This window comes from Pholcus phalangioides, unplaced genomic scaffold (genome assembly GCF_987345545.1).
Source record: "Pholcus phalangioides strain wild (caught in Gottingen) unplaced genomic scaffold, Ppha-v1.0 ptg000028l_1, whole genome shotgun sequence".
Lineage (NCBI taxonomy): Eukaryota > Metazoa > Arthropoda > Arachnida > Araneae > Pholcidae > Pholcus > Pholcus phalangioides.
Window position 1 is genome coordinate 2,358,125 of NW_028301618.1, and position 20,041 is coordinate 2,378,165.

At 35.9% G+C, this 20,041-nt stretch overlaps 1 protein-coding gene across 3 annotated transcripts in view; it reads right to left on the reverse strand.

The window, feature by feature from the left end:
- Sap130 (Sin3A-associated protein 130) overlaps positions 1-20,041 on the reverse strand; it is a 48,187-nt gene that overhangs the window by 13,600 nt on the left and 14,546 nt on the right. The window contains exons 8-14 of one of the 3 annotated variants that reach the window (XM_089252037.1): positions 18,536-18,710; positions 16,875-17,283; positions 16,334-16,444; positions 7,693-8,020; positions 7,312-7,511; positions 5,687-5,833; positions 635-845 (exon numbers count right to left, since the gene is read on the reverse strand). In XM_089252037.1, the coding sequence (XP_089108163.1) occupies positions 635-845; positions 5,687-5,833; positions 7,312-7,511; positions 7,693-8,020; positions 16,334-16,444; positions 16,875-17,283; positions 18,536-18,710 (1,581 nt within the window). The remainder of the gene's footprint in view (positions 1-634; positions 846-5,686; positions 5,834-7,311; positions 7,512-7,692; positions 8,021-16,333; positions 16,445-16,874; positions 17,284-18,535; positions 18,711-20,041) is intronic. The other 2 variants (XM_089252038.1, XM_089252039.1) reach the window with 2 other exon arrangements.

The window sequence follows — 20,041 nt, forward strand, 5'->3', positions numbered from 1 at the left end:
AAGAGAACCACCCAAAATAAAGCTGTAGCAGTGCGAGCAATAAATCTGTTTAATAGTAGTGTGATTTCTTATTTCCGAAATAGCCAAAAAAAAAAAGAAAAAAAAAAAAAGAGGCAAAAGCAAGTGTCGTAGATAGGGTTGTTTTTAAAATCGCACACAAAAAATACAGAAACGAGTCCATAAGTCACCCTATAAATGATAGTCTTCCTCTCTTCGGTCATTTAGAGTAAGTTAATTTGCAAACATTATTATTATTATATGTTTATTTATGGCATTATGGCATTATTTATTTCATTGTATTATTTATTATATTATTTTGCATTATTGAATGAATGACGTTTTTATTAGTAATTTTCACGTGAATAAATAATTGTAAAACGAATTACCCAAGTTTCCATTATTTCCTATGAAGAAGTTTGATTCAAATAACGAGCACATTGGTGGAACGGATTAAGCTCATTAACTGCAGTTCCACTATATGTAAAATTCAGAGCACAAAAACAAAGCTGGAGACATTATTTTAACGAACGATGCTAGAGATAATAAACAAACAAAAAACTTGTATCAATACATCTTTTTTCCTTTCAATTCTCCCAGCATGACACAAAACAAACACCAAGATTAAAAAGCTTACGGTTCAGTTGTTCTTTTCCGTAAAATGCTTGGCCTTGGTGACAAATGGCTTTGAGTTCCACCCAAGTTCTGTCCAGCATTTCCTGAAGCCGTGGGGGTTTGAGACACAGCAATCAGGCTTGCTGCTGCAGCAGCAGCAGAAGAGCTGTTCTGAGAGGAGCAAGTAGTTGCTGGATGTTGCACCAATTCCGCTGCAGTTTTAGCTCCACCTACTAAGATAAATTAATAATGATATAATAATGCACAGCTCAAGCCATCTACTGCTACTAAACCACAAATGCACCATGTCCATATCTCTTTGCGGAACTTTAATGAATCGGTATGTATTGGAATGTGCATGTAAGTGTTGTGAACCTACCATAAAGTTTGCTTCTGTGTATTGCTTGTTACAGTAGTGCTGCTATCTGCCATCAATTTTTCTAACTATGAGTGGCTTAATCCATCTGCATCACTGATTTAAATATGCCACTCCCTTGATAAATTCCATGAGCTCAACTTGCATGCATGGGCACCTCCAGTGCACTTTAGCATGGCAGCCTGACCTGTCCTGAATGCCAAATATCTCAGATGATGGATTGGACCGTGGTGGATCGGTGATATAGTCTCCACAAGTTCCTGACACTGGGCAAATTGCGATCATCTGTTACATTGTAAATATTGTTTGTCTTGATTCGGGTATCATCTCCTCCTCTAATTTTTTCTAAAAGTTTACAAACACCATGTACATTTAAATGAGAACTTGACTAATTCAGAAACGTGGTTAATATTCAGATTTTTACAATTTTTAATAATTGGTATTTTTTAGAATACTCCGAGTTTTTCCTAATTTAACATTGAAGTTACCTGTTTCATTCGATTTTCCTAATGTTTTGGGTATCTCACAATTTGATTCAAATACGTCATTTGCAAAATGTCTGTTTTCCAAGAATATCACATGTAGCCTAACTAAACAACACAACCTACATGAAACCACCAAACAATTACAATCAACAAAATCTGAACTCATTTTGTTTTAACACAGTAAGTAAGAAGCAATGCTGTTATCAATCAGTCCTACATACACACTGGCTTCTGTCTTTTCATAGTCAGTTGGAGTTTAACAGATCTCTTGATTGACTTCATTAGCATATGCCATTGGCTAATGCTATTAACCAGGAAATATTGAAGTTTGTATGTATGTGTGTGGGGTACTCCTTATCTCCAGACAGAATGTTTAAAAGCTGGAGAAAATAGGTTACTTGTCTAATAAAATGTGTTGGAGATTCATCTCTCTAGCATTGTCATTCACTTGTTTCGGAATATCAATGTAGCTTAGTAGCATTTTTCACCATGTCTAAACAAGGTTAATATGCTTATTCTACTCAGGAAAAAAATGTCAGACAGATATATAATGGATGCGGACATCAATGAATTAGAAGATATAAATAAAATTCACATTGAATCTTCTCATGAAGACGACAGAAACAAATTTAAGAAAGCAACAGAGGTCCCTATTCCAACGTTTTCAGAAGCTATGGACATAGAAAAACAAGGTTGTTAAGCTCGAAAATCACATTTTCCATTTTATAAATCAACTTGGAAGATTTTGTAAGATGTTTAAGAGCATTCAAAAGAAAACAAATGAAAATTACAAATAAAAGGTGAAATAATTTTCTTGATTGGTTTATGTTTTATAAAAACACTAGTTGCAACTACGAAGAAACTGGCACAGTATAAGTGATAGCATTCAATACATTTTTAGTGTTTTGCATTTTTTAGGAATTAATAGCTATTCTATATTGATGAATTAGATAATTCTTTTTTGCTGTCCCCCTTGAGCTTCAAATTAGCCAAGTTCGACTGCATTTGGGATTGTTGGCCATTCAGCAAATTCCCTTAAGAGAATACTAAACCTACTAACATGTAGGTGAATATACCCGCTGAAGTCTATCAATCACCAAAAGAGATTGCCATGCCTATGCTTAGCATTTAATGAGTCCTCAACTTTATTAGAAGTGATGCGGCTCCAACATGCAGTTCAGTATATTGACAGAATAAAACACACTTCACATTGGTTTGTTATCATTAGAGTCATTTTAGTTTGCCCATTTAGAGCCATTTTTCCATTGTGGTTTACGAACATATCATGTTATCACATTTCATATATTTATTAGCAAGCGATGGTTTACAGATCAGCAAAAGCAAATGCAGAAGGTCACAGCTATAATAAATGGTCCTGATGATACATCACTGGGACCATTTAATATATACATATTATACGGAAAACTTTTGCCATCAGTGGCAGATTTAAGTAGGTCGAGGCCCTGAGCGTAAAAGAAAATATTGGACCCTTTAAATTAGAAAAAGTGTGGAGTTTTTGGTTTTCAGGGCCCTTTAGAAGCCTGCTCGGTAAGCCTGTCGTTAAATCCGCCTCTGGCTGCCATAGTAGAAATCTCTAAACCCCCGTAAGAGACCTTTTTTTTTTAAAATGTAGACTTTCTTTCGATTTTCAACAGGTGCAAAGTAAAGAGGATGTAAAAACGTGTTTCACAGAGAAACCAGTTTAACAAAATATCTGAGCTTTTAATAGCTAAAATAAAAGACGAGATAGTCCGTCAATGCTGGTGAGAGGGTTAAACAAGAAAGATCCGCTGTAAATTTTAAACAATTTCCACAGTGAAACAAAATCTTAAAATTTTTGTACATAGTTGTTGAACACAAATAATGAAATAAATAATTATTTATTTACTTATTTGTGACCATATTATTTACATAAATAATTATTCACTTCATAAAAATACACATTACAGTGAAACCTGTAAAAAACAAAAAGGTCAAGAGACTAAAATGATTTTCAGTTTCAGACACGTTTCCGTTTTATAGAGGTGCACATAAAAATATATGAAGTGATTTATTTCTATTGTTTACGAAACTCAAATTTTCAGAACATCACCCTAACTTCTATAAACCAACGAGTGTTAAACCGAGACATCAAGGGCATAGCGGGGATGGGGGACTTGGGGGTCTGCCCCCCCCCCCGAAATGTGAATGCTGATGACTGAAAAAAGGGAAAAAGATGGCAAATCTATTGTTCTATCTAATTTCATATTTAATGCACTAATATTCAAACTTAAATATTAAACTTAAATTCACTTAAACTTCAATATAAAACGTTCTCCTGAATAGCAATAGAATGAACATTTACTTTTGTCAAAAATGGGAACTTTTTAATACAGTGAATCCTCGATATAACAATATTCTGTGGACCAAGAAAAAATATTGTTATAGAAGAATTATTGTTATATAGAGAGGCAAAATTTGCATTTACGCAAGATCAACTGCTGTTGTCATCTTTTTTCTACATGGGCATTGTTAATACCATCAGAAAATGCATGTTTTTATATTTTTTCGCCACAAAAAATTGTAATAAAAATTAACTAGCACGCATTGTCCCTGTAAAAAAGTTTACCGCATTGCACTTTCATGCCTTACACAGAAAGTAGCAATAACATCCTTTAGCTTTTGGTGATTTTTTGTGCAAAATATTGATGTTATTAGATGCCTTCAGAAGAAGGAAAACAAATGATGAAGTTAAAATTAAATCCGAAAAGATTTTAAACAAAATATAGTTATAGCGGTTTCACAAATCTCCTAAAAATATTGTTATGAAGGGATTTATCATAGTAAAGGATATCGTTATATTATATATCTTTGTAGCGAAGTTTGACTGTATTTAAAATAAAAATTGAGAAATTGCATAGCCTTTTTTTAAAAAAAAGTGACAATGATATCAACAACAAATAACGTTTGTGAAAGAAAGATTCTACACACATTTCCTGTAATATTTTTGTGTTAAAATTCAATACTCATTTCTTGTGGTTGGTGGCCACCTCTACACTGAATGAAAATCTTTGTAGTAGCCAAAATGGGGTATCGCTAAATTGTGAACAATAATTCAGTCTCCCTCGTGTATTATCCTCCTGAAATTATCAAACTGTTTCCCAAGAAATAAGAGTGTTTTCTAATAAAATTAACCATTTCCATCATAAATGAAATGCTAAACAAGCTTTTACAAAATTTTGTGAATAGTAAATATGCTACCTCTCAAGCTCAAGCCCCCAGAAGCAGTTCATGTGGATAATAAGCATTCATTGTTTTTCCAAGAAGTGAAAAAGTTTGCCTAACAAAAGGGGGGGGGGGAGGATCAGAACAACTTCACTTTCCTCCCATCCAAAGGACAAAAACTTGCACTTGGCCAAAAAATTCTTTTAGTATTAGCAGGTTGTGTTTACAATTAGACAAAATATGCTTTCCGTTTCCAAGTTAGACAGTTTCCGTCTTAAATAGGTTTTCCTATATGATTGAATAAGCATTAATTATTCACAAGACTATATTTGTTCCATTTAAGGCAGGTTTCCGTCTCATACAGCATTCGTCTTACACAGGTTTCACTGTACCTGTCATGTGTAAAAAGATAATTGATAACACTACTACTAAACCATACATGCACCTCGTCCACACATTCCTCTGCGGAATTTCTAATGAATTGGTACATGTTGGAATGTACAAGGGAACAAAAAAAAAAAAAGATGCACAAGTGAGAGAGGTGTATAAGTGAATAGCATTATGTACATGTTGTGAACCTACGTAGAGTTTGCTGATGTGTAATGCTCGTTACGTGTAGAGCTGCCATCTGATATCAATTTAATAATACTGATAATACTGCTCCACACACAAAAAAATTATTTCATGTTTTTAAGGAAATTTTAATGGTTCTGGGGGTGTATTGGAGGCTGCCGATTTAAAAACTGGTGTTGGTTTTGCCAAACTGGCTCTAGTTTTTGAGATAACGCATGCTCTCAATTTATTGAGAGCATGCATTTATTGAGCAGCATACAAATCACATTATAATGTGATTTGTATGCTGCTTATGTATTTACCATTGAAATTTAATTCTCACTCTTATCTAAAGCCAATCTGACAAAACCAATGCCATATTCTGTGAATCATAGCCCTAAAATCTCTTGGAGAACAAAATCAGTGTTGAGCAGTCTAATAAACAAATTCAACTTACTTGTTACTCTATTGTAAGGCAAAGCAACGTGACGTGAATCAACAGCCACCATCAGAGGTTGCATAGACGAAGCTGACGAGCTTGATGGAATGCCTGAGGACACTCCATGCGTTCCTGATGTTGCACCACTGCTTGAATGCTGAGACACTGACAAATTGAGAAAAATTAACCTGACATACAAAAAATTCATAATGAATTTCAAAATTGAACATTATGTACCAAAAACTATGATTGTACAGTGCACACCATTTAATGTGCTCACATCGGGATTCTGGGTTTCGGATAACAATAACAATTGATAACTAAAGTGAAGTTTCGATATAATGGTGCTCTGGGACCAAAAAACAATATCGCAGTACAGGGGATTATCGTTATATCAAAAGCAATTATTTAACATTAGATTACAGCCAAACAAGATTTGAAGAATATCATTGTAGAAGGATTTATCGTTATATTGAGTATCGTTGCAGCAAGGTTTCACTGTACAGTGATCTCTAACTTAAGCATCGATACAAGGGAACAAAAAAAAAAGATGCATAAGTGAGAGAGACGTATAAGTGAATAGCATTATTATGCTATATCTTTGATAGAGTCCAGGAAATCATCTTATAACTGAGAGAAACATATAAGCAAGAGTATGTATAAATGAGAGATGTATAGTATATACAAAAAAAAAAAAAATCCTGGCCATAAGTATGAGGAGTTGAAATGGAACTGTCTAATGCGTATCACAAATTATGATACTTTTGTTAATGAGTGTTCCACATGCTTTATTTGTTTATGTACGTTCCATAGATTGCCTTGTGAAAGAAAGTCTTCTGTTGGGGAACTTTGAATGTGATCAATTGAAAGAAACTAACCAAAAACTGAAGAAAGGGACTCATCTTGCACATGCCATCATCATAGAAAAGCCATTGCACAAGCGGCACCACACGCAAGATTCCATGCATGTGATTATTACACATGTAAATTTTATGTGAATGTGAAGTTCAAAATGATCTCATCCCTCTTCCGAGCACACAGGCTGAAACTGCTGATTGGCAATAGATCCTAGCTGTGTTTGGTTCTAAAGGAAAAACGTTGCATATACATGGATCATAGTAGCTATTATGGTCTGATTAGGACATTGTGAACAAAGTGTGGAAGTTTTGTCAATAATGGAGTCTTCTGATCTCCTACATAGTTGCAGGTTGATAACAATAACTTGTAGAGAAGAAATGAGTCTGGTTCAACCTTAGCTTCAAAATATGCAAAAAGAAAAAAGGGCAAAAAGAAAGAGAAAACATAAACCTTATCAGGGTCGCAACTAAGTGGGGAGCAGGCCCGCCTGGTTTCACCTTTTAACGACTCCTTTTACATTACATGGGGGGGGGGGGCGCACAAATATGTGTGTTTGCCACGGCTGACAAAGTATCTAGTTGCAACCCTGTCCTGATAACTATATACATACTTTTTCCCATGTTATGATAGTGGTCCCCTCCGTTCTTTGCAAAAGTAATAACGATACTCGAATGATAACATTATCCATGATTCTAAAAAGTGGCATGACTAATTTTTTTCCAATTTTTCGCACAAGAATAATAGCCTGAAGAAAAATAACTTTTATGAATACAACATATACTTACAAGCAAGGGGACGAAACTGTTGTCCTGCCGCAGTTGCTGATGAAAATGCTTGACCCTGTGATTGCACAGAATAAGGATTTACAGACAGTGGTCCAGAGTAATGCTCACCTGGATATAAGTAGGCAGTTGAAGGAGCGGCAAACGATGTTCCACTGCTGCCAGGCTGCTTTGAGAATGAAGCAAACCGAACAGCAGTAACACTAGATATAAAGTACATAAATATAATATCAAGCGAAAATATAAATGAAAGTGATTGGAAAAATATAAACAAATAGAACTATTAAATCACGATTCTCGCACGAACTGCCCACATTCAATGATACTTTCAAATGAAAAACAAAATTATCCCAGAAATTGCCAAATACAAAAAATAAATCATACTTTCCACCACACTTCTCAGAAAGCAGAACAGCAGGTGAAGATACCGAAGTGACTACAGGAGCAGAAATCGAACCTGAAACAGCCCAAACCGTTGTTATGGGTGTGACAGAAGACACTGAAGTGACAACTGGAGCAGAAATAGAACTCGAAACACCCCATACTGTTGTGATAGCAGCAACTGTGGCGGGGATGGCAGTGTTTGCTTTCGTAGCAGTCATGGCTATGGTGTGAGGAGCACCCATTTGCGCAAGCTTTGTCGCCTCATTTGAATGCAGAGCATCAGTTGCTGCTTGTGCTGCTGCAGGAAGTGCCTGGGGATACACCTTGGCTGAAAGAGAATTATGCATGTGAAAAACATCGAAATTTTATCCTTTTCTTTAACTAGAAATTTGCATTGCCACGAACAAATTATGTGTGTTCCGAAAATAATGGATGTTTGATTAAAAAAAAAAAGACAAATGAGAGAAACAAAAACGTAATATTTCATCAAACCTGAATTCATTCATGTAGTTTGATGAGCTATGATTACCAGAGATATGTTTCAGCGTACACATAAAATGACAAGTCAAGCTCACAGTGTGTTCCATGTCTATATTTATATTAAGTTTAATTTCATTATTAAGTTTTGAGATTTACTATATTTAACATACTAAAGAACTAATAATAATGCATACAATGATCCAGTAAAAAATGTTTTTTTTTTTTTCATTTTGTGATTTTTGAGTATTAAAATGCTTGCTTCTGTACTGACAGGGAACTTAAATATCAGACTTTTAGGTATCTCTGGGGAGAATTTCAACACGTGAATGAGCTGAACTGCTAATTTCCAATGGATGAGCTGCTGAATCATTTATTTATTTGTCCTTGCACATACAAAAAGGTACATTTTCCGCTAACAAAGATTTTTGTTTGACGTTCGTTTTTCTGCCTCAGCTGAATACAAATTCGGCTATGGTTGCGTTGGATGCATGTGTATAAACCAGCCATTTTGTGAGCTAAATTCTTGTGCCAATCAAAATGAATCCTATGAGTGACTGTCACTCGAGCCAGATGAATTTATTTTCATCTCGGAATTGCTTCCCAGATACACTTTTTTTCCTCTTCAAGAAAAATTTGCAGAGGTGCTACTGTACTTGCTAAGTATGAGGGGTTAATAATGTGACGCAATACTTCAAGTACATACACATCCTAAAGCCTTTTCCACCCAGCCACAATTCCCCCCCCCCCCCCCACATAAATTTTCACGAAATGAGCTTTTGTCAAACCCCAAGAATGAAACTTCCTACCAGGTCAGTAACATTTCTGAATTGCACACTGTAATTTTGAAAGTGTTTCACAGTAGACTTCAGGTGGACTAAGTCCATCCTTATAGTCCAAAATACAGTTACCCTGATCTTATCTTGAGATTGAAGTGATTAAATTTTGCCTGCTATGAATTTACCAGTTTGTTATTGATAGACAGGTTTTATGAAGTCGGGGATGGCACAACTTTATAGGGTGGAAATAAAGCCCTAAAAAATGGAACTCCCTCTGATCAGGTGCCTCTAGTATAATGACATTTGATTCTCTAATGAAATATCCTTTTAAAAACAATAGCGGTGAATGCAAAACATGCATTCAGAAATTAAGAGATGGTATTTTTTCGACCTGAAATATACTGAGAAGAAACTACTAGAAGGAAAATACCATCTCTTCATACAAAAACGGTAACTGGGGGAAATTGCTGTAATTAGAGAAGCCTGCTATGTCTCCACTCAACGCTTCACACTATTGAAAAGTGTCTCTCTGGTGTATTAGTTAGAGCACTTGCCTGGTACACAAGGGGATCCTGGTTCGATTCCCAAAGGAGACATATCACTTTACTCTCCAAATATTAGTTTCGGCATAAAATTCAATTCTCAGTATGCATTTAGAAAAATATTTTGAACTACTTTACAAAAGAGAACTTTCTCTTTTTTTGGATGTTTGTCTATTGCACCAACTTAAATCTGAACAGACTGTATTTAGACTTCATCACGCCACATTGATAAAATTTCAGAAAGGATGCAATTTTGGCTATAGAAGTACAGTGTACCGCAGAAGTTTAGACATTTATGAAATTCAATCTTAAATTTAAAAAAATAACTAAATTATTGAATAATAAAGATTATCAGATAATTCAGTTAATGGTATTATTAATGGTAATCACTTATTTCAAGCGATGAGAAGAAATGGAATCTAGATGGGTCAGATAGATGAGGGTAATATTTTCACGATTCACGCAAGGAACCAGAGACTAATTGCAGTAATAGACAAGGCGGTGATTCACTGATGATTTCAGCTGCATTCTGCTGCAATAGGCAGGTGCCAATAGCATCTTAGAGATCGCCAAAATGCTCAATTACATACAAACACTAGAGCGTGATCTATTACTATCTGGTGAACCTCAAGATGGTCTCCAGTGGAAGTTTCAGCAAGATAATGCAGTGAAGTCATAGTTGTAGGCTAGGGGGTCTTCATCCCGTGGCCCACCTTTGATATTTTGGAGGCCCACAAAACATTGATAGCCTATCATTCAAAAATGGGGTAAAACAAAGATTTCGGAAAAAAAGTCACTCAGCTTCATATAGACTTATAACAGGGACAGGCTGATCAGATCAGTGTACAGTATTTAGCTTCCTAAGAAGGCCTTAAATGCAAAAGAAACATCATACACTTCTTCACTATAAATAGCTTTGTGTACATCCCATCCTTCTTGACTGGGAGAAAGCAGAAAGGAACGGAATTTCCATGGTGGAATCGTATTTCTTGGGTGCATGGTTGGGAAAGGAGCAGGTGGATGTATGCATCGTGATTGGTTGAAAGAAGGATTTGTACAATATTTTTTTGTACAATTGGTTTACTTGTGTTTTTGGTCTTTGAAGCCTTTTAGCTTTTAAATGAGTACATGATAGCGTACCATGATAGCAAAAAAAAAAACAAAGTTGAAGAAAAAGTGATTTTTTTTCAAGAAAAGTGGTCATCCCTTTATTTTTTCATCAAAAACAAGGCTAAAGCAGCTTGTCTCATTTGCAATGAGAGTGTAGCCATGATGAAAGAATACAATATTAAGAGACATTACGATACCAAGCATAGTGCAAAGTATTCTGGATTGGAGGGACATTTTCGAAGTGGAAAAAGTCAATGAACTGAAATTGAAGCTGAACTGTCAACAGTCATTATTCTTTGGAAGAAACAAAGTCTGAAAATTGTGTTTGTTATATGATAGCAGAAAAAATTGTGAAACGTGGGAAGCCCTTCATAGATGGAGAATACATTAAAGAATATCTTCAGTCTGCAGTTGATGTGCTTTGCCTCTATCACAGGCTCAAGCTGTTTAAAACATTAGTTTGTCTGGTGTGAAAGTAGTAAGACGCATGGAGGATCTGTCAGCAGATGCATTCAAGACCCTCAAATCCAAATGTGAGGAATTTTTGTTTTACTCATTAGCTATTGATGAATCAACGAATGCAACAAATAACGTGCAAGCAACCATTTCCATTCGTGGTATTGACAAAAACTTCAAAATTGTTGAGGAGTTAGCCAGTGTCGTTGCACTTAAGGGTAAGGCATGGAGTTTCAGACTTGTATTCAAGTTTGGCAGAAACATTGGCCAAATGTGAATAGTTGGACTTGAGCAACATATCTGCCATAACTACAGATAGTGCTCCCTCTATGACCGGTCAGAAGACAGGGATGATCTTATTGATAACGTAAGATGCTGAAAAATGCAGCAATACGAAGATGATGGCTTTCCACTGCATCATACACCAGGAAAACTTGCGCAAAAAGTTTTTCTCAAACTTTGAACATGTAATGCCTGTTGTAGTGAAAGTAGTTAACTTTGTTCGATTCAAAGTACATAACCATAGATAGTTTCAAAAATTCTTAGAGGATTTGGAAGCTGAGCATAGCGACACATTATTTATTATAGAGAAGTATACTGGTTGAGTGGGGAAAGATGCTTCACCACCTGTTTTCCTTGAAGGAGGAAGTCGATGAGATGAATTCATGAAATCCAAAGGAAAACTTATTGGAGAATTTCAAGATAAAAAGTGGGTGAGATATTTTGCATTTCTTGTTGATATCACTGGTCATCTGAATGATCTAAACCAGTGGTTCTTAACCGGGGGCCATGGCCCCTAGTGGTATTGGGATACTTCAAGGGGGCCACGGAAGAAAATGGAGGAAAGGGCCATGACAGGTTCTTTGGATTGCTGCAGAGAGCTGAGAAGAAAAATTAAGGTGTGAAGGAATAAAGCTTTTATATTAGTGACTATACACTTACAGAATCGCAACAAAATCAACCATAAAACCAGGGCTGTCTTAGGGAATGGACTCACCCAGGCCTCACCGCCTACATTTTGAAGCAGGTTCCTTAGGATGGGGTTTTTGCAGGCCCTCGGCTAGATTTTTCACAGCTCCTAGATTTTTTTCACATCAGAGTGAAGAAACAAAAAACGATGAAAACAATATCAGGCCCCCGGGCTTCAGCTCTGTCAGTCCCACTCTTGTGAGGGGTCTCATGTCCATAAGTGACCCCACCTTTTTATGATATTTTGTATAGTACAATAAATTTTGAAAATAAGTAGGAAATATGTAGGCTGTGTTTATTTCCAACTAAGTATAGAGAACTACCATAGCATCACTTTGCCTAAGGCACCCATAATGTTGAGACGGTCCTGAATAGAACTTGGACTAGTGGGGAGCTCAATAAATTCTAGGCCACAGTGGGCTGGAGGCCAATCTTATTTGCAAAATTTTTGTTCAGTATAAATTCACTGAAAAGATCAATTCAATTCAGGGATCTTGCTTCTAGAGTCGAAAACCCTGGGTAAGACAGGGGAGCCACGAGAAAAAAATATGGTTCAAAGGGGGCCATGGGCAAAAAAAAAGGTTAAGAAACACTGATCTAAACTACTGCTTACTGGGAAAGACCTACTTGTTCATAATCTTTATGACATTGAAAGTGTTCGAAACTAAATTAGTTCTTTGGGAACATCAATTGCCAAATAAAAACTGCATACATTTTCCTGAATTATTGGAGTTGATTAAATAGATCTACAACTTGGAAACGATGATTATGTACAGTGCATTTCAAATCTAAGAATGGAATTAAGAAGCAGATTTTCAGACTTTCGCGAGAACAAAATTTGTATGAAAATATTTTCCTCACCGAAAGTGTGCCATCAGAGCTACAATTAGAATTTGCAGATTTGCAATCTGATTCTGCAGTTAAATGCAAGTTTTTTGAAATTCCTTTATTAATTGATTTTTTTTCTAAGTATGTGTCCAAAGAAAAGTATCAAGAAATACACAAACATGCATTGCTCATGTCTTATATATTTGACAGCACTTACATATGTGCACAGTTGTTTAGTCGAATGAAGAATACAAAATCAAAAACTAGAGCACGTCTGAGTAATCAGCATTTGGAAAATACTTTACGAATAGCAACAACACAAATTTTACCTAACATTGAAGTCAAGCAAAAACACAATGTCAGGTTTCACATTAATTACGAAATTACATCCACCTGTATTCGTAATGTAAGTAACCACCAAAGATTTTTATTTTTTGATTTGGTAGGTAATTAATTCAATATACGGGGTGATTATAAAAAAAACTATCCCGACATATGGGCCCCTAACTATCATACCATTCACAGAACCAATGAAATTTTGGCATAAGGTATTTTGATGTATGTGTTCAAGAATGATATGGAAAACAACAGTGTCACTCTCTAACAGTTACGGTTACAGTGAGAAAATTTCGAAAATATCAAATGGCAACACCAAGTTTTTTGTATTGGAATGTGATCTCCATTGTGAAAAACCCTAAATAGCATTCGAACGGCAACTGTAGCATGAAAATCACCGGCGGTAGATAGTCTAAAAGTGAGGACAACCAATAAGGACAGAGGAAGCAGCATAAAATAAAGCATTTTATTGTGTTTCACAAATTTTCCACATGACCTCCTTCACACACGATGACACTGCATGCGGCAGATGGTGGATAGCACTGCAGCACGTACCATGGCAATAGGAATCTCTTGAATCGCAGTTCTGATGACATCTTTCAAATCAGATGCAGTTTGCGGACGAAACTGATACACTTTGAATTTCAGATATCCCCACAGCCAGAAATCCATTGGTGTGATATCAGGAGACCTTGGTGGCCACGGAAACGGGAAATGACGGGAGATAACTCTGTCACCAAACTGTTGACTTAAGACACGCTTGACTGAAGACCCTACATGTGGAGGAGCGCCATCTTGCATCCACACAACTTCAGATAGAGCATTTTGCCGTTGCAATGCGGGAATCGCGTAACGAGTTAACATGTCCAGATAGCGAGCACTCGTTACTGTACATGTTTGCAGATCACCGGCAGTAACCTCTTCAAAAAAGTAAGGGCCGAGGATGAACGCACTCGTTATACCACACCACACAGTCACTTTTTCCTTGTGTAATGGACGTGCAAGCACATCATGTGGATTATTGTCTGCCCAGTGCACACAATTTTTCGAATTCACGTTACCAGTTAACAAAAAATGCACCTCATCTGTCCACAGAATGCGTAAAGGCCAGCTGCTATCTTCATCGTACCAGATAAGGAATTGATTCGCAAAATCCAGCCGTAATTGATAGTCTCCCGCTTCCAACATCTGGACACGCTGGAATCGATACGGAAACATGTTTAGAACAGAGTGCAGAATCTTGCGGACAGTTGAATTCGGCAGATTCAGAACACGTTAAACACTTTATCTTTATCTGAAACCGACTATAGGTCAGGCCTACCACAATGAAGTGATTTTCTGCCCTTTACCCAATTGGGTGAGATATAGCGGAAATACGTTAAACACTGCGTGCACTTGGGGATGAACTGTGCTTATCGTCTGATGAACTTCTGCAACAGCTTCCACGGGAACAGAAGGTCGTCCAGACCGAGGTCGATCGCATGTACAACCAGTTTCTTCAAATTTATGAATCAAGTCCCGTACAGCTTTGACAGTGCACGGGCCTCACCGTAATCCATGGTTTCTGCAGTAAACATGCAATGTCTCTGCGGCATTTTACCGTTGCATTGTCCATTCAGGTAATAAATCTTTACGATTTCCCAACGTTCTTTCCCTGAAAGTGGCATCTTGTTCGGAATGGCAGAAAGCAACATGCGTGGCTCGCATTTCGCAGTGCCTTTTTCTTTCACCTAGCGTGACGACGTCAGTCATGACTGTGTCTTATGTAGAACCCAAAATTTGCATTTCTTGGTTTCTTCTTCTTGTTTTTGTGGAGGACTAATCAGGCTGGGATCTCAGCCGAAGAAACGGTGTGACGAATGAAACAAACATTAATGCTCTGGTGCACGGCAAAGTCCTTTTTACTTTTTCCTTGCCTAGCTCCGGGGATTTTTATGCTACAGGTGCCATTCCAACGCTATTTAGTGTGTTTTTCAGTATGGAGATTGCATTCCAATACAAAAAACTTGGTGTTGCCATTTGATATTTTCGACATTTTCTCACTATAACCGTAACTGTTTGAGTGACACTGTTGTTTTCCATATCATTCTTGAGCGCATACCTCAAAATACCTTATGCCAAAATTTCATTCAGTTTCTGTGAATGGTATGATAGTTAGGGGTCCATATGTCAGGATAGTTTTTTTTATAATCACCCTGTATATATATGTATAAACAAAAATCGTCTGTTTCCATTCTGTTTCATACAATATAAAAAAATACCTAAAATAATTGGTCTTATCCCAATTTAGCTTAAATTTTTAAAATGAAAATGATACATAATAGAATTATAAAATATATAGTACATGTCACACAATTTAATTAGCCATATCCGAGCGTACATAAGATCCTTTCGCAGGGGGATAGGGAACACTGAGACTGATTAGAGGAACAAGGAATCTCTGAGATAAATTTAGAGTTATCAACTTTCAAAAGCATTTTCAAGTAACAAATATATTAACATAACAAAAAAGGTATTTTTTGACACTATAATTTGAAACGTTTTTTTTAATCATTCAAAATTAATACTTGTTAAAATTAATTGGATCAAATGTTTGAATTTTTTTTACTATTTTCTGATCGTCTTTGGAGAGGATAATGAGTGGCTCATGGAATGTGACAATTTTTTTATGTGGCCCTCGAGCGTAAAACGTTGAAGACCCCTATTGTAGGCAGATGGTGCACACAGCAGTTTGTGCAAAAGCCTAGTTTAATGCATAAAAGATTGAAGTTCTGTACAGGGCAGCAAATGGCTTTGATCTCAAACCTATTGAGAATCTTTGTGGCATTTTGTCGAGAGCGATTTATGAAAATAATTTATAATATTCATAGGTAGAAGATCTTGGAGCTTCCATCAAAAGTTATTGGCATATAATAATACAGATTGTTTGTAAGCTATTTTTGTTTATTTTGTCATTATGTTGTCCATAAAGTGTGTATAGTCCAATATTACTTTGAAAATAAAGAACATGTTCACCCTAATATGTGGTAATTAATTTGTGATTGTGCAATCAGTAAGTAGTTTACAGATACTGTATGATCTTTAACTAGTGTCTAAACTTTTGCAATGCACTGTATGTATTCACTAATATACTCTGAGACATACCTATTGGAATAGCAGCTGTAGTTGGAGCATTCAAAATTCTTGCTGTGGGTGCCAGGGAGAGCGGTTGTCCGCTTTTTGATGCATTAGTTGAAGTTAATGCTGCAGACACAGCTAAACCAATGACAGATGTAAATTATGTTGAAACAACAGAAAAGCAAACGCAATGGATACAAAAAAAGTTAAAAGTTTAGTGAGACAACTCTCAATACACTTCATATTCTAGAATACAGTATAGAAGTGAAAGCTCTATATAGCGATACTCTACAGCCAAAATATAAATGTTGTAGAGGGGTCATTGTTATATTGAGAGGTAGCATTATCACCAGGTGCCACCAAATTTATGCCGTCGTATTTTTAAGATTTGAAAAAAAAAAAAAAAAAATCAGTTGTAGAGGGATTTAACGTTATACAGAGCAAGGTTTCACTGAATAATCATGTATAAACAGCATTTTTTTCTGTTTAAAAATTTGTTCCTATATTGGAATGGGGTTCAGCTTATATATTGGAATATATGGTAGGTGAATTAAATAGTGACACTCACATGTTCGGCTCAAAGATGTTGCCAATGTAACTGACTGGTTTCCAGATGACAAACTCTTTGCAGATATCACAGCAAAAGCTTGTCTCGATCCAACTTGAGTTGTAGACGAAGTCAGAGAATGAAGAGCTTGAGGTTGAACCAGTGAAGGACGGAGTGTAGGCAGATGCTGCGGAAGAGAAGTCCCAGAGGGAAGCTGGACAATTCCAGCTGTGCAGGCACCAGATCCCGAAATGTTTGACAAAGTTGTACGAGTCACGCTGGGTACAACACATACGCTCTGGACTTCGTTGGTCGAAGCATGGGTGCTTGAGAGGCCAGACTGATGGTGTGACAACGTTGCGCTACCAGCTGAACCTGAAGCACTTGAACCGATTCCGGATATAGGTTTTTGGTAACTCTTGTCTGACATCTGAGAGGAAAAAACAACCCCAGTTTAAATTTCTTATTTTGAAGTTCTGATTAGTAATAAAATTGTTTTGTTATATCAATTTCTTAATGCGGTGAAAGTTTGTTATAATGAGTACAGCTTATAATGAGAATCTCGCTATTGCGAGTGATTGTCAAAAAGCTAATTTCAGAGATAAAAAATATCAGCTTTTAGCAAGTTATTTATGAATAAAAATTAGAACACATTTGCTATAATGACAACGAAAATTCTCAATAAAATGTTTTCATTTTCTTTAAGTAATTATAAATAAAATGGGCTAGAAAGGGTGGCATTTTTTAAAAATCTCTTCACCTTATTCATAGGTGTCTATATGAATGTCACAGGGCATTTGTTAGTACCTTCCCCATAGATAAGACAGCATGCTTTCTCTTTTCTTATTATCTATATAGGAGGTAGAAAAACACTATCTAAAAATCTGTAAGCGTGGTGGTTGGGTAATTGGAGCACAACCTCTGGTTTTGGCATTGTTGTTATTTTGTTGTTTCCCTTGAAAAATCCTTCCCCCCCCCCCCTCTTCCTTCTTGAAATCTTCAAAAACTGGACACACGGCAAACAGATCTTAATCATTTTCTTTGCCTTAAATGCTGTTGGGCATTTTTATATTGTAATACAGTCTCCAGTAGACGAAACTGATGCATTCCAAAAAATTCAAAATTTTGTTCTACAATCAAACATCGTGTATGCATAAGCGGTTAACTAGAGATGTATATTTCAGCAAAAATAGTCCAATACAAGAAAGGAAAATTTTCCCATTCCCCCCCCCCTTTTACACATTTCTACAATGCAAAAAACTAAAAATTTTATAACAAGAAGCTGTTATAATGACCATTTTTCCACTGATTGTGAACTATCCTTATAATGGACTTTTACTGTATGTGTGTGCCTACTTTTCGGACAAATAACAAAATACTATTTGTGGAATTTTTAATGTGAATATTTTGAAGAAATTTCATAGGCTTTTATTGTAAAGTTAATTTTTTTTGGCTAAACATTCCAGAAACTTGCTTGCTTTATTCATACAGTCCTACATTAAACCTAAAAAAGTCAGCTTAGAAATTATTTATACCATTTCTTTGGCCACTGAACTCACACATACTTTCAGTGTATGCACCTATCATTGAAAATACACAAGTGAAAAATTATTTTTGTTCTTTCGAACATGGGAGGTGCTCAATGTAAGCACAGAAGTATCATTGAGGGGAAAAAAACTGACCTGCTGAAGATGTTGCACTATGGGCTGTTGAGACACGCTGACGGTCTTGGCAACTGTGACTGAGGGCCCATGACCAACAACTCCAGCTCTGATAGGGGAAGGTATAGCGATATCTGCTGATCGTGACGCCAAACTCAAATGTGGCTGGTTTGTTAGTGACAACCCAGTGGAGCTCCTGTAAGATAGGGAAGTAATTAAGCTACAACCATACAGTAACACTAAAACAATTTTTAAATTTTAGAGAATATAATTGCAAAGTCAATCAAAAAGATTTCAAAGGATATAACTCTTGAATTTCATGTGGGGGAAAGAAATACTACATATATGTTACTTCTAAAGCTCAGCTTGAAAGCCGTTAATGTGCATATTACTTAGGTAATCTACAGATTAATTAAGCCAATCCGTTATATGTGCAATCATCTAAATATTGAGTTTTCTGTACTTTACCTTTAATGTTCACGTCAACGTACTCCAAATCACAAATGCCTAATAGGTAGAGTGCAGATTACTTCGATAATTTGAGAAATGAAATAATTTTATACACTTTAATGGATCTGCCTAGTTAATCTCCACACACACATTACCTGATTTCCACACTTCAACGGTGACATATATATAAACAAAGTAAATTGATACTGATGATTATGGACAGACGTTTTTGCACCTGTAGTCATTTTGACAAACTAATGTTTTCTCTACACTTTTCAGCTTCTGGTACAGAATTGAGAACAGAACCCCATGATTGGTCTCTGTCACTGAAACAAAATTATTTTTATATCCAATTAAAAATGCCTGTTAAGACTTGTGTGTAATCACTTTTTTTTAAAACTCATCCAAGGATTACTTGACTATATTAGAGAAGCTCTTGTGTAGCATTACATATAAACAATCTATGAATTGTAAAATCAGTTTCCAATGATCAATTGAAAGACTAAATGACTGGACACCATTCCCAATGAATTTTAGTTCACATTCTTGCACACCAGTAAACTTAAATTCACATTCCCAGCCCCTTTAAATAATTGTATCATAGGAAATTTTGTAACTCTCACCCTGAAAATTAACTCAATATGACATAAGTATTCTTTATGGGCATTGTATAATATTATATCACGTGTATATATTGTTTAAAATTTTTATTAATTGCATTTTTAATTGGGTTGCTGTATTTTTGAAATATATGACATCCATATTTTTATGGCATCTTTTTCTCAGCCACCTCGTTGGGCATTTTGCCTGTTGTGGTGTTGTATTTGTATTTTATTTTCCCATCTTCCACTAATAATCATACAGATTTCCTATTTATAGAGTTTTCCCTGCTTACAATGTTTTTTGACAGTTTTTCCAAAGCCTTATGAGCAGGATCCACTGTTAAACATTATAAGCAGGTTATATCCTGCATGACTTGGAACATAAGACAATGAAAATTATGATGTTGTGACATATTTTCCATATTTAAATCACAAAATTTCAGAACTAAATAATTTTAGAATATACAGGGTGGGC